Raw genomic sequence first — 14,968 nt, 5'->3', positions numbered from 1 at the left:
CCATTCCCGATCTTATCAAGCTTTGTTACTCCACAAATCCATCCATATCATTATTATAGCAGCCAGTTTTCTTTCATGCATAATTTTAACAACCCATGTCTTCAATCCATACAATACTGGTCTGACCACTTTTTTATACACTTTACTCTTCACTGTTGCACTGATTCTTTAGTCACATTACACTCCCGGTAAGTTTAATTCCTATTTCACTCCTATTTTCCAACCTGATTGCACCATTCTGATCCCTGACTACAATGTGGCATGACGTCTTTACTTTCCTTGCTGCAATTCAGCTATTTTATTCTATTGTATGTGGATCTTTAAATATTAGCAACTTGATAGTTTGATTCCATAACCTCTAATAAAGCTCTTGTGAATACTGTAAAATTTGTTTTTTCTTATATTTGATAGGGTTATTGCTGTATGTTTCTACATGTCATCCCTAAAAGTCCCTTTAACAAATTCTATATAATAAACTGAGCTTTGGGGATTGTGACATAGAATAAGAAGTCATGGCATTACACTGCATCCATGTATAAGTCTTATTGGTGCCTTATAAAATCCAAAATTAAATATGACGCTTCATCATTAAGGGCATAATTTTCTTGTACTCTGAATAGGCTTATCCTTTTGTGTCAGTTTTGAGTTTTGTTTACCCATTTTCACTTCTCCTAAAGCTAAGCTTTCCTTAACAGTTTGGGAGAAGGAAGATCTTTTGGTTGCCTTTGCACCAAAATTCCGGAATTCTCTCCCTTAACTATTATGGGAATTGAAAAGGAAAGATAATTTTACATACATACACATACTTTTCTCTTGGCATAATTTCTTCCTTTGGAAAGAATGAATTTTGTTGTGTTGATAATTTGCACTCTTTCTCATGGGTGTAATATGACATTTAGTCTCGAGGGGCCAGAAGAATCATAAAAGAAATTTGCATTTAGAGTCACAACCATATTGCCAAATATATATCATAGCACAAGTCAAATATCATAAACTGTTTGCATGATAAAGTTATAAAATAGCCAAAATGTCACTACAATAGCACATTCAAAACTTTCAACTTACTAAAAAGTATAACCAGCACCATTAATGATACTGAAACTATAGAAACCACTTTTTTGTTTATCTGCTTGTTGCACTTTTGGCAAAATAAACACTTTCTTATCTTTAAAGTTGGAAAAAGTATGCATGGCATAACATTCAGGTGTTCTGTAATTGAGTCAACTGTTTTGAAAGACATGCAGGTTTAGTAGGTTGATGATGGCAAATTGGTTCTGAGGTTTGTACATGTGGGTGTGTGTGTTCACTTCGCGATGGACTGGTGTCCTGTCCAGGGATTCCTACCTTGTCCTCAGTACTTGCTGGAATAGATCTCAGCTTCCCTGTGGTCCTGCCCTGTATATGTAAGTTTAGAAAAAGAATGGATGGATGGAAAGTCAGAGCATTTTATTCACATCATCAATCAGACATTTTTGTTTATTAAATATTTTATCATGATGGTGTGTGTATGATGTAATTGAGGTTTACTCAGACCGCCTCTCTGCTGTCTGTATAAGCTGGTTATTCAGGACATTCAGTAGTAAGTTTTTTCCATCAAAAAATAGTTATTTCTCCTCTTCCACTCCAGATGAGCTTAGTTTTACTCCACTTTGGTCACGGACTCACCTGACTGAGGAGGTCAAGCTTCATTGACCTGGAAGTACATCCGGTATGTCAGAAACCTTCCCTAGAATAACTTATGGGTCAGTGAAGTTGCTGCCTAATGTTAAGATTTGGGGTGTTTTTAAGCCTTTACAAGTAATCATTTAGTTATTTTTCTTTTTAAATGTGAAACCATTTTGGAAATAAATGGGTGCTTGTAGAATAGCATGCCCATGGCTCAGTAATTAGTGTCCAATTTTAAATAATAAATATCAATCTCCGTGGATGTGCATGCTTCCGAGGCTGTAGGAGGTTGGTAAGGTAATTGGGGCGAGACGCATCTGCACATAAGGGTGTGGTCTGACTTGATTGCTTCAACGGCTTTCTGCAGTGCATGATTGAGACACTGCACCAATGGAGGCATTTAACTCTAGAATTACCAGAGCCTACGAAAAAATTCATATATCCGGCCCACCTAAAATCTGTTCGCACCTCTCCGCCAACGTCTTTTGTCCTGTAAATGTGCCGATAAAGACAAGCAGCAAGCAAGTATGCCATCCCCCCACTGCGGCAGAACGTGCACAAAGTTTTCCCAGCTCATGCCTTGATTGATTATCTGAGAGTGAAGTGCTGGAGTTTTAGAGTGGAATTAATAGATTGTTATTTGGAACACATGCATTTCATGTATGTTCCGTTTCTACAATAATCTGTGTAAACACATTTTTAAAAGAGAAACATTTTTCATATTTTAGTAGTAAATAACAAAATGTAGGCATAAACTATATAATGTATGAAGCCTGAAGTTCAAAGATCAAATAAACACTTTCTCAAAAAAACAGTTTCCATGGCATAGCGGTAAGATTTGCTGACATGTAATCAAGAGTCCCCGGTTTGATCCCGACTGCCTCCAATATTTGCCGTTTTCAGTAGTGAGCTTGCTCTTATTGATAATACTAGCAAAATACCCGTGCTTTGCAGCAGCGAAGTACTGCCTTCAAATTTTTATTAAGAAGAAAATTAAACCTTTTTAAACTGAGGGAAAATATACCAATAATTATTTGTTAAGGATCTCTTTGTATACCACATTGTGAGTTCGGCCCTCCGGTTGTAATATGACCAAGCTGTGCGCTGAGCTTACTCTTGAGCATGCAATGTACAGTTGACCATGTGAACAGTAATCTTGTTTCAGATCTCACAGCTTGGATTGCTGCTGTCATAATCGGTTTGAGTTTCATGGTTTGTTTCAATTATGTATCAATTTTGTATCAATTATTTCAAACAGTATTTGTAGGGCTTGTGTTGAAGAGACATTCGGCATCTGTCAAGCGTTGTAAGTATACAACCAGTTTCATCAATAACTTCACATCCAGCTTTTGAGAGTTTAAACATTCATAAACATCAAAGTGTCCACTACTGAAATCATCACCTGTGAATCTAAGATGTTTAAGAGGCATTGGCGGTTGTCGAAAGGTGTAAAATATTTGGCCATTTTGGTACACTTGAAAGTGACAACCGAATAATTCAGCGGCAGCCATCAACTCACATGCAGATCCATAGGTGAAGGGCTTAAGCATTTCACTCTTATAGTGCTCCTGTGTAGTATAATTATCTCCTGTACCGTTATCAGTCCACACCTTGAACCTGTCCCAGTCATTCAATACATAAGACACAATGTTCCTCCGGATATCAAGAGTGAGCCTGATATGGCCGTGCAATATGTAACAAAGAGAATGGAAAAGGTAGGTGCCATCTCCAGGCATGGAAACCACTCGGTAAGTGACAGTTCTTTGATCGATGGTGATCACCTCGATAGACATGTTAATGGGGGTACGGTTGGAATGATAAAGGAAATGTGTAGCTGAACAATGTAAAGCAAGTCTAAAATACCTACACAATAACTATAATCATAATAAATGAACAACAAAACAGAGGAGAAGCCGTGGATTAAATAAAAAGACTGTAGTTATCAGCAGGGAGACGTGAATCCCGTGGCGAAGCAAGGAAGGGAATGTAGAGACTGGAGCGACGGACGACTTTATATAGGCAGGCAGCCAACAACGTGGGAGGCGTTGGGATGGGGGACCCAACGCCGCCTCACACGGTGACCGAGCTGCAGGCTATGGAAGAAAAATGTACGTAAATAGGATTCAGTTAGCGTTAGGAACCCGCGTACCAAGTATCTTGAAGATGGGCCCATTAGTAACAAAGACCGTTGAAAAGTTCAATATGGCGGCTGACAGTGGCCTCATACCATCGAAATAAGTACGTACATTGGTTTCGGTTAGCGCAGGGAAGCCGCCTGCCAAATTTCGTGAAGATGGGGCCATAAATAAGAAAGTTCAACATGGCGTACGTTGTCGACCGTTATGACCGTTATGACCGTTATGCGTAGAATTTCGAAATGAAACCTGCTTAACTTTGATAGATTCACCAGCATTTGTGTGTCAGCTTTTATCCTTTCAGCGCAGAGAATATCCAGTTCCATTGCCTCAAAACACCACTCACATCTACAGTTACTCCCAGTTTCAAATATAAACTAACAGCGTCAGATCCCTTGGGCGGTAGTATGTATCGTGATCGTGACTGAGAGAATAAAAGTGAAAAAAAAGGTAACTTTTACAAGTCCTATAAATGCACACCAGCTGTTACAGACGCAAACCAAGTGTATGTGTGTACTGTATAATATTAACAAATTAAGAGCAGCCCACTACTGAAAACAGCAAATATAGGAGGCAGTGGGGATGAAACCGGGGACTCTTGATTACAAGTCAGCAAATCTTACAGCTACACCACGAAAGCTGTTGTATATTCCTTGAACCTTTTGTGAAAGTGTTTATTTGATCTTTGAACTTCATGCTTCATAACATTATATAGTTTATGACAATATTTTTGTCATTTACTACTCAAATATGAAAAACGTTTCTATTTTAACAATGTGTTTACACAGATTATTGTAGAAACGGAACACACATGAAATGCATGTGTTCCAAATAACAATCGATTATTTCCACTCTAAAACTCCAGCACTTCACTCCCAGATAATCAATCAAGGCATGAGCTGGGAGAACTCTGTGCACGTTCTGCGGCGGTGGGGGGATGGGATAGTGGGCTGCTTGCTGCTTGTCTTTACTGGCACATTTACAGGACAAAAGACGCTGGTGGAGAGGTGTGAATGGATTTAAGGTGGGCCGGATCTACGAGTTCTTTGTAGGTTCTGGTAATTTTAGTGTTAAGAGGGAGCTGACACAAAGAAAAGGACAGAAAAAGAAAGAAAGGAGGCTAAAGGAAGGAGAGAAAAAGGCAGGAGTGAATGAGAGCTGGTGCAAGACAGGAGGAAGCAGGCATACAGGAAAGTGAGCCCCAGGATGGAGCGTGTGGCCAGCGCGTAGGAGGGGGCTGAGTGACCATGTAGCAGGAGTGGTCAGTAATCTCAGGATGTGCTCTCACTGGGAGGAGCCATCAATCGGTAGCAGTGTGACTGGAGCAGCACTCGGCGGCTCCCTGTGGAATGCCATGGGATTGGTGGTGGGGACACGGGCCAGGATAAAAGGTTGCCTGCGCCTGTTGGATGGAAATCTCCATGATGTGGGGCCTGATCAGGATAAAATGGAGAGAGGTCAGTTTTAAAAGGAAGGCACCAGGGCTCAGACTCATAAAGGGCAGGTTCCTGCCTGTGTTTTTAACCTCATTTTATTCTGATTATTTATGAACTAGTTTTTAACCTCTACATGGGCACAGTTCATTTTAAAGGATTATTTATTAAACTTTTTGCACTGCACTATTTATTTGCAAACTGTTTTTTGGATTTTAATCAAAGCACTAGGACTTTGCACCTCCCGCTTGCTATGTTTGTGTGTTGTGTCCTCATCCACTGGCTTATCCCTTGGGTATGTTATTGGCCGTAGCGGGTTCAAGTGGCTCCCTTGAGCAGCTGGAAGTGTGGAGCTGACCCACACTGTCACAGTGCCACCATTATGGTGTTTTGCCATTTCTATGGTGGTTACTAGAGGGTGTGGCACCTGTGATTTCATGTGACATCGAACTTATAAGACATGGTGGTGTGTCAGGCACTTTATCTTGATGTTAGGACAAATTACAGAACTTTGTGTTTATTTTGCTGTTTTTCTTGACTTTTTCACTCCAGACTGTTGCTTTGTTTCTTAACGGCTGTCATTTTGGCTTGTGGTTTTGATACTTTGATAATTTAAGGTCAACTACCACTAAGAAAGAATGTTGTAACGTACATCCACCAAGGGATACTGACACTTGTACCGAAAGACCCTCTCATGTGACGTCACTAACAGCAGCTCCTGTGAGAATGAGAACATGACAGCATGAGGTCAACTTGGCATCCAGCAAATAAACAAAAACAAGACAGTAATGAAAAACATCACCCTTGAAATTAAAATGTAAATAAAAAGCAATGTCAGAAATTAAATTCCCACACATAAAACCCCAAATATGACAAACCCATATGTGTGAAATTAGTTCAATACTACAATACTTTAAGGACATTACAGCTGACAAGTCCACAACATGGCTAATGCTACAGCTGCATTTTTAATGAAGCCCTGTGGGAGTCCAAATCAGAATGATTCCAAAAGTATGCCAGTGTAAAAATAGAACTGTAGACATTTAAACAAGCCAAAATCAAAATCCGGAGTTTGAAACTATGTTTTTGTATAACCCTAAACATGATTCAAAAATGAAAGTTAAGATGTGCCAAGAAATTACAGTGTTTCGAAATGCTAACATGTTTGGGGTTATCTGCTTTGATAAAGATCAGGAATTAACGACGACCTTTTACCCTGCCACTCTGATGACATCACTCACTGGGCAATTCCAAGTTGTAAGAAAATTAATATGGTGATAAGTCATAATAATATTATTTTAATAATGCTAAAGAGACATCAAAACAAGAAACTAACACTGTATTCCAAACCTCCATGATCAAAAACCCACACAAGGTGAGAGAAAAGGTAAGAAAAAAGTCAAGAAAAGATCAAGAAAAATGAACACATTGACAGTCATAGTGACAACAGGTAAATGTGTTCTTGATTCTTTTGTAAAATCAGGGTGCTATTTTAATATACTAATGAAACACATTTTGTTATTTAACAAAACTCACAATAAACTTGTATTTTCTTTAAAAACATCTATTCAAGTTAACTCATAGTTGGCAGCCAACATCTTAAATGAGAAATGCTATCATAACTGTGTGCTGGAGTAGCATATTGCCATGCTAGGCAATAATTTCATTGTCTATCTGTTATACTGACTTCCCATCCGGGAATAGAACTATTAAACACTCCAACCATTGTGTTTCAATTCTCGTGTTCACACTTTAAAAAAAAACAAAACATTTTGTTTTCCTTGAGACCCTATCATCCTCTAACCTTTTCCTGTCTTTTGAGCACACCTTGGCACATCTGAGTCCTGACCTGCACTCAGCTTTGATAACAGCCCACGGGCATGGAGCTGTTATGATGTTGTGTCATTGGAAATACAGAAGGAGTTTTGTATCAACTATAGGTAGAAAGAGCCATAAATAACAAAATAATGTTTCGCCAGAGGAGGTTTAGGAGGCCTTGAATTCATATTACTTAAAAGCAGAGCAAGCTTTATATAAATTTCAAGATGATTTCTGACTCTCACTATCCATCCATCCATTTTCTAACCCGCTGAATCCGAATACAGGGTCACGGGGTCCGCTGGAGCCAATCCCAGCCAACACAGGGCACAAGGCAGGAACCAATCCTGGGCAGGGTGCCAACCCACCGCAGGACACACACAAACACACCCACACAGACTCTCACTATAGCAGTGCTATTTCCCACTAGTAAATGTGCCAAGTTATTGTCAAAGGTGTTAAAATGATATCATATCTCAGGAAGGCAACATGCCAGAAGATTTTTCTGTCTTCCTTCCCGTTTTGTTTCTCTCCTGGTTAATTTCAGGTAAAGTGGAATAAAAACATGAAGTATGACAAAATAGAAGACACCACTGTACCCTTGATTATGTAGTAATGAAGCATTATACATTGATGTACTGACCTCAGCACGGCCTTATACTTAAATCTCTATTCCAGTATCTAAAATGCTTAATCCAGTTCATTTTAAACATGCGAAAACTTTTAAGAAATGCATGCTTATGTGGCAACTAAAAATTGGCGGCTGTGCTTGTTTGACAAGTACTTTAGCCAAATGCCTAAAATTTTGGATATGCAACTGGAAACAAAATCGGTTTGATCACAGGCTCCTGACTGACTGTGCAAACCTGAGGAAGTCGTTCAAACTGATGGTGTTACATTTATTAAATAAATCTAAACAACTGTGGCATAAGGGGTGGCACAGTGGAGTTTGCATGTTCTCACCGTGTCTGCATGGTTTTCCTACAGGTGCTCTTGTGTCATGCAGGTTGGGTGAACTGGCAATCCTAAATTGACCCTGTTGTGTGTGTTTGCCCTGTGATGGAATGGTGCCCTGTCCAGGGTTTGTTCCTTACTTTGTGCTCTGTGCTCGCTGAGACTGGCTTCAACAGACCCCCATGATCCTGTACAGGACTAAGGGAGGCTAGAAAATGACTGAGTGACTGACTGAATTTGTGTAATGGTTAATGGTCCTAGTCTGCATGGAGTTTTTAGGTTCTCCCCATGTCTCGTTTTTAACCAAGTCTTCAAAGACATTACATTATGTGTTTCAGCCACTCTTATATTAGTGAGTGTGGCTGTGCGTTGAGTAGTCATTACAATGGGATGGCAGCCCATCTTAGATTAACTGGATTAAATGTAAGAATTGACTGATAAATGTATGGTTAAAAACAATTGTGTTATGGAAAGTAGTTATATTAAAGTAATATGATTTCTGAATAGTCAAAATAAGGATCCAAAATATTTTAAATATTGTACTTGGTATATTATAGTCCAATATTGACCATTTTGTAAAATACAACAGTTTTAAGAAAAGCATGCCTCTTGTAAAATGGAAAGCAGTGCATTTTATTAGTTTCAGTTTTGGAATAGTGTTATTATGAAATAAATATCTTCCATTAGGCTCAATGGAGTCCTACAAACTGACTTCTATCAGACTTACCAATGGTTAAGTTTAAGTTACTTATGACCAATAAGCAGACAAGAATGTACAGTTTTAGTGAAATAAAAAACAAATCCTTTGAACAAAAACCACAAATTCCTTTTTGTTAAAACATTTTGTCTTGCCAAGTGTCAAGTTACAGGATTTTTTTTTTTTTTTTGTCTTCTGGAGTCTTTGCTGTCAGTATAAAATAGCTGACGTACACAAGGAAGACAGACATGTCAAACGTGCAGCCAGCAGCTAGTCCTACAGTCACGATGCATTTACTAGCAGTCTCTCTGTTTATTTTTTGCTTGAGTTTTTCCAGTGCTTGCCAAACCTCAATGATTTACAATGGAGCCCGGCAAGCAGGAGACATAATGATTTTAGTAATAATGCCAGCACATCAGGTAATGAGGAGTTCAGAAACGGACGAACCAGGTTCAGTGTGGTGTGAGAGGTACGTTTTCTGTTTCTTCTACAACCTTATTGATAACTCATAGTTTATGTGAAGAGAACTTTAAAGTCCGAGTACAATGCAATGTGAATTTATAAGTCAGAACAGTGAAAATGATGAAGATTAAGATAATGTTTTAAGTTGTAAGATCCTACTGATAATGACAAATTTCTGTAAGGAAGTACATTACATGTTTAGAGCCAAAATCTATACACTGTATTCCCTGATTTCATTTAAAATATTGTGTTGAGGAATTCTGATTCTGGGATTTGATCTGAGGGGCCACAAATGCTACCTGAAATGTGTGTCAGTTTTTTCAGTGCCTTTACTACACTATTATTCTTTTGTCATTTATCATGTTTTGTTTTTTTTTCTTTTGGGCTGATATTTTAAATTGTGTGTGTCTTAATGGTTAGCATTACTGGTTCACTTTTTCAGAGTTCTAAGTTTAAATTCCAGTCCAGGTACTGTCTGTGTTGAGTTTATGTGTTTTCCTTGCATTTCTGTGTGTTTTCCCCTGGTGTTCCTCTTCTTACTCACATATGTTCATAGATATTAATAATCCTATTTTTTAGATGGAGCAATTGTGTGTGCCAATATTTTTCCTGCTTTGCCTATCATGTTGCCAGTCTAAGCTGAGGCTCTCCATTATGCTGTAAATGAATTTACTGTTATTCACGTTGTCACTGTAGTCTAACTAAATTTTAATTCTCATTATAGAACATGGAATACTTACAAGGTTGGTTGTTTGTAATTTTTTTAACTTGATTTTATTTTTGTGTGATATTCTTTATTTGATATGATAAGCATACACAAACTATTTTAGGGGGTAATGCCAAAGGAAGCCTTGCTAGATAGTTAGATTTTGTTATGTCACACCTTTTTGAGTTAAACAAATTTGCTCAAAGATGTATTGGCCAAATTCAGCAAAACATTAAGTATGCTCTTTGTAATCACTGTTCAGTGAACTGAGTCCAGGAAATGCTACAGAAATACCTGGGAGGGAACAAAATTCAATTCAGGTTAATTTACACTTTATTGAGTGTAGACTACATAGATTTACAAGTTTAATATGATAACATTGAAGTATACAACTTTTGCCACATTTACAAAATAAAAACAGTAAATAGCAAAACAGAAATTAAAGTCAAAGGTTAAATATTAGCAAACTCAGAGTAATGTAAATTAGAATCCACATATCACAGTTTAACAAAGGAGAAAAGAACAATAAGTAAAAATTCAGTTAACAGAAGTCCTGGAGGAAGTCACAATTTTGATGACCTAGACCACCCTCATCCTCCTGGACATTCCTAACAATTTCATAAGCATATACAGTACAAACTAAAGAAAAAATACAGTACGGTGGTCTGGTTCTGTGTCAATAACTACTGAAGTCTAAAGTTCTCAGTCACACTAATGTCTCATTCCATCAGAGTAGCTTATATTAGAAGTAGTGGCACAAAGTGCCACGGCAGAATACAAAGAAGAGAACTATAAGACAAGTGGGTCAGTAGCCTGTTATAATTATTATCAAGCTTTTAATGCAACATGGCACAATGATTTAATTGTACCAATGACCATTTGACGGGGGTTCCAGCGAACTGAAATGTGAGGATGGTGGTTGTGTGTTAGGGTTTTAAATAGTAAAAAAGTTCATTCATACCTGGAGAGTAACTCAGATGGAATCATGAAAGAAAAATTAAGGATTCCCTGAAAAGGAAAATGAATTTTATAGTTTTGAAAACTATACTCGTACACTTTTGTTAGACACTGCCTTATTAAAGATTGTATGCTATCTTTAGCTCCAAAACAATTAACTAGTGCATTTCTAGTGACCTATGACTTCATACTTCAGTGGTTCTCAACCTGTGGGGCAGGCCCCCCTAGGGAGGCATGAAGTAACAAAAAGGGGGAAGCGAAGATGTGAAAAAAAGAAAACAAGAATCAAAAATATGAAAAAAACATCTGTTGAAACCAAAACAAATTAACTTAAACTACAGTACATTCTGATACTAGAACAATAAATATAGAGTTAGATAAATGTCGATAAAAGTTAAGTAGGTATAATCAAATATGCATCTACATTTCAAAAAAATGTTAGGGGGGGGCGCGATTAAAACTGTTATGAAAACTCGGGTCGCAAATACTTAAAGGTTGAGAAACGCTGAATACTTGAATGTTTGAGTATTTGCTCACTTTGTTGTTCAATGCAGACAAATGAAATGAACTATATCTTCACTTCAGGACAATGAGGCCAGTAAATTAATTAATTACAGAGGCTTACAGATCCCTTCCCTTAAACTCAATTAACTACGTCGATCCTTTCATTGTCGGTATTTGATTTGTCCAATTCAGGCTTTTGAAGGCCATTGTGTAATCCAGCATCACTGGTCACAATGCAGAAACCAACTCAGGACAAAGTGACCAGTCGATTTCAAAGAGGATGTGAAGACTCTTCACAGACAGTGACTAGCAAGTGAATTGGTCTTGTAACCATGAGGCAGCAGTCCTGACTTCTACACCGCCATGTAACTCTACAGTTACTACACCCTGAAGAATAGTGCTCCCTCACTTTCTCTTTTTCCCTTTATTAGTTAACCATGAATACCTCTTTTTTTATTCAACTGCATTTGACAAGCTGGGTGCACCACTGTGTTTTAAACAACGACCCATTTGGATGCAACTTATATTGAAAAAAAGAATGACTGAGAATGAATGGAATGGCTGAACAGTGATTTGCTGGAAAACAGTCCTAGCTGAAGTATACCATGAAATTAGGCTATGGTTTACGTTTAAGTTAAAGTATCTATAAAATAAGTTGAAGTAAAGTTTTAGAAGGTCTGCGGGGTTTTACTGAATTTTCTTTCCACAAGAGATTTAATTGGCAAAAACAAAACATTTTCTAAAAGGAGAACAATACTGTGCAATCTGTTTTATTACATATAACTATACAGTATTTTATTGTATATAATTTATAATTGATATATATTAGTGAAAAGTATTACAAAATACTTTACAGTTAATAAAAACAATTATAGTGAAAGAAAAACATGGTGCTTATAATAAACAGCTTGTACTGTAATTATACATACAGAACCCAAAAAACAGAATGTTACAACACTAAGTCAAAAAAGATTAAGTCAGAGGTAACAGCCACATCATAAATTCAATGAAATTGTGGGTACCAGTGCGCTGACTTGTGGAACATTCACAGCAGGAGTCTTGTAATCGAATCAGATAAAAAAGTATACAGTAAATGGATGTAACAAACTGAAACCAGCAAAATGTATTCAAGAGAGTGCAAAAATCCAGATTTACCATATTGCTAGCAGATAACAGCTAGCAAAAGCAAGGCAAAATATTACAATGCTTTAGTACTTTTTACACCTCAAATTGGTAACAGTAACATTAACAGCTCTGATTTGGCTTAATACTGGCAAAGTAGTAGTTATTGGCCCCCTTTCACAGTTCTAGATATTGAATTCTAGCTTCTGAGTGAATTTTACACATTATCCACAATGACTTCTTCTACGTAGGACACATTCCTTCCACTATATAAAGATATGCCGGTTAAATTCATAGGCTACTCTAAACTAGTAAAGTGTACATTAATTGAAAGTGATTCTGTTCATGAACTTCATTAGAATAAATAAGTACAGAAAATGGAGATAAGATCTATCTATCTATCTATCTATCTATCTATCTATCTATCTATCTATCTATCTATCTATCTATCTATCTAATTGTATTTCTTCTGCCTATCTACCTTTTATGGGCAACTGATATTTTTTAATTAAATATATGTAAAAGAGCAACCAATAATGATAAATAGGTACACTATAAAATCCTAGCTGCCTTCTGTATTTCTCTCAGAATTCATAAAGAGAAAATTCACTCCAATAAGATAAAGTAGAACAATTTGCTCTTTCACATTTCAGTATGACAAAACAGTCAATGGCCTTCAAAATCTTGAACTGGACAAATCAAATACAGACCATGAAAGTATAATGCCTTTAAAAGTAAACCTCTTATATAACTGAACAGTTCCAGGCACATCTTACTGTCACTTTGAAGCCAGTGATTGTCAGCAGCAGGTCTCTTATTCAGAACCAGAAGTTCTTATGCCTTTTTGTGAGATTTTTGTTTATTTTGTCCACTAAAACAACTAATTTGTTTTAAGTTTTACTTTCCCCTTGGGTACAAATAAAGTATATCTGTCTATCTATAATGCTAATGGAAGGTGACAACTTCATTCAAGACCATGTTGTGTTTTTTTTTTCTTTCAGGTTTGATGTTCGTGCTTTTATATGGATACAATCAGTGATCCATGCCATCAATAGAATTAACTCATTCTCGACATTGTTGCCAGGAGTTAAACTTGGATATGAAATACATGACTCATGTTCTGATGTATCAATGGCATTAAGAAATGTAATGAAATTTGTTCTAAAGAGCAATTCATCTGATTACTGCAGTTCTATGCAATGTGATTATGTAGACAACAACTCATATGTGAAAATTGTTCTTGGTGATGTGTATTCTGAAATTTCTATGGCTATTGCTCGACTACTGAAAGTATTTCTCTTCCCACAGGTAATGTATTTATGTTTGTACTGTCTGTACGTTTTATAATTAATGGTCAAAACCGGTTGTGATTAAAATTAAATCATAATAGGCAGTCAATTTAAAATGCCATGTCTTTGGCACGCAGAGATGGAATGCTTTTATTAGTCAGTGACATTTTGTATTATGTCCTGTGACTGATGTTTAAAACTAACTTTGTCTACTCTCTACTTACATTGTTATTTAACAAGCATTATCTACAATGGTTTAGTTTTTATTAGAAGCTAAATCAAACTGGCTCTTCTCCAAGGTCACATGTGTCTTTACTAATGTGATACTCCAAAAATATTTTCAAAGGGCTGATCGTCTGACAACAGTAGACTTACCTGTTATAAAGAGATGTGTTCCGTATGACAGCATCCTTGACAGGAGTGAAATATTAGAATGCCAGAAGTAAACACTAATATTAATTGGTTGGTAAAGAAGAAAAAGGTTAAGCCGATGCACTAGATGTTCTGATTGAACAAAATTAGGGCTAGGAAAATGTAAAAATAAAGCATTTGCATCATGCTTCACTAAAAAAAGAAATAGTTTAAATTATTATAAAACTAGCAAAATACCCGCAGCGGAGAAGAAGTGTGTTAAAGAAGTTATGAAAAAGAAAAGGAAACATTTTAAAAATAACATAACATTTGCTTTCTATTTGTTTGCATAAGCACAGTCCTTCACTTGTATCTCGCGTATATCGTATTCGTCTTAGGCATGACAAACGCCAGCGGCAGTGTGTCTATGAACTTAATTTAAAGTTAAGCTTTACACCTTGCTTTCCTATTCGTTTGCATAAGCACAGTCCTTAACCCGGAAGTTTAACTCTGTTACAGCAATTTTAACTCCGTTACAAAGTGATCCAAAGTCTCATTTATACCCCGCGTCTTCTCATTAAACTTGTATCTCCCGAATATCGTATTCATCTTAGGCATGACAAACGCCAGCAGCAGCGTGTCTATAAACTTAATTTAAACTTACGGTTTACACTGTGCTTTGTTTCCGCAGTAGCTGCACTTATGAATATGCTTGTATGAGTCACTCGCTTCATATTCTTTTGCTGCCTTCTCAATTGTCTAATTCGTTTTTTTTTCAGCTCTCTTTGGAGCTCTTCCTTGTTCTCTACGTACTGCGTTCACAGTCAGCTCACGTGAGCCGCTCTCTTGTGCGATCTTGCGATGTCCATGGCTTT

At 37.1% G+C, this 14,968-nt stretch overlaps 1 protein-coding gene across 1 annotated transcript in view; it reads left to right on the top strand.

The window, feature by feature from the left end:
* The first annotated feature begins 8,965 nt into the window (after positions 1 to 8,965).
* LOC120525386 (G-protein coupled receptor family C group 6 member A-like) overlaps positions 8,966 to 14,968 on the top strand; it is a 37,257-nt gene continuing 31,254 nt past the window's right edge. The window contains exons 1-2 of the mRNA XM_039747624.1: positions 8,966 to 9,171; positions 13,455 to 13,761. Of these exons, the coding sequence (XP_039603558.1) occupies positions 8,990 to 9,171; positions 13,455 to 13,761 (489 nt within the window). The 5' untranslated portion in view covers positions 8,966 to 8,989. The remainder of the gene's footprint in view (positions 9,172 to 13,454; positions 13,762 to 14,968) is intronic.

This window comes from Polypterus senegalus, chromosome 3 (genome assembly GCF_016835505.1).
Source record: "Polypterus senegalus isolate Bchr_013 chromosome 3, ASM1683550v1, whole genome shotgun sequence".
NCBI lineage: Eukaryota > Metazoa > Chordata > Cladistia > Polypteriformes > Polypteridae > Polypterus > Polypterus senegalus.
Note: the sequence above shows the minus strand (reverse complement) of the source record. Positions and strands in the feature narration are given on the sequence as shown.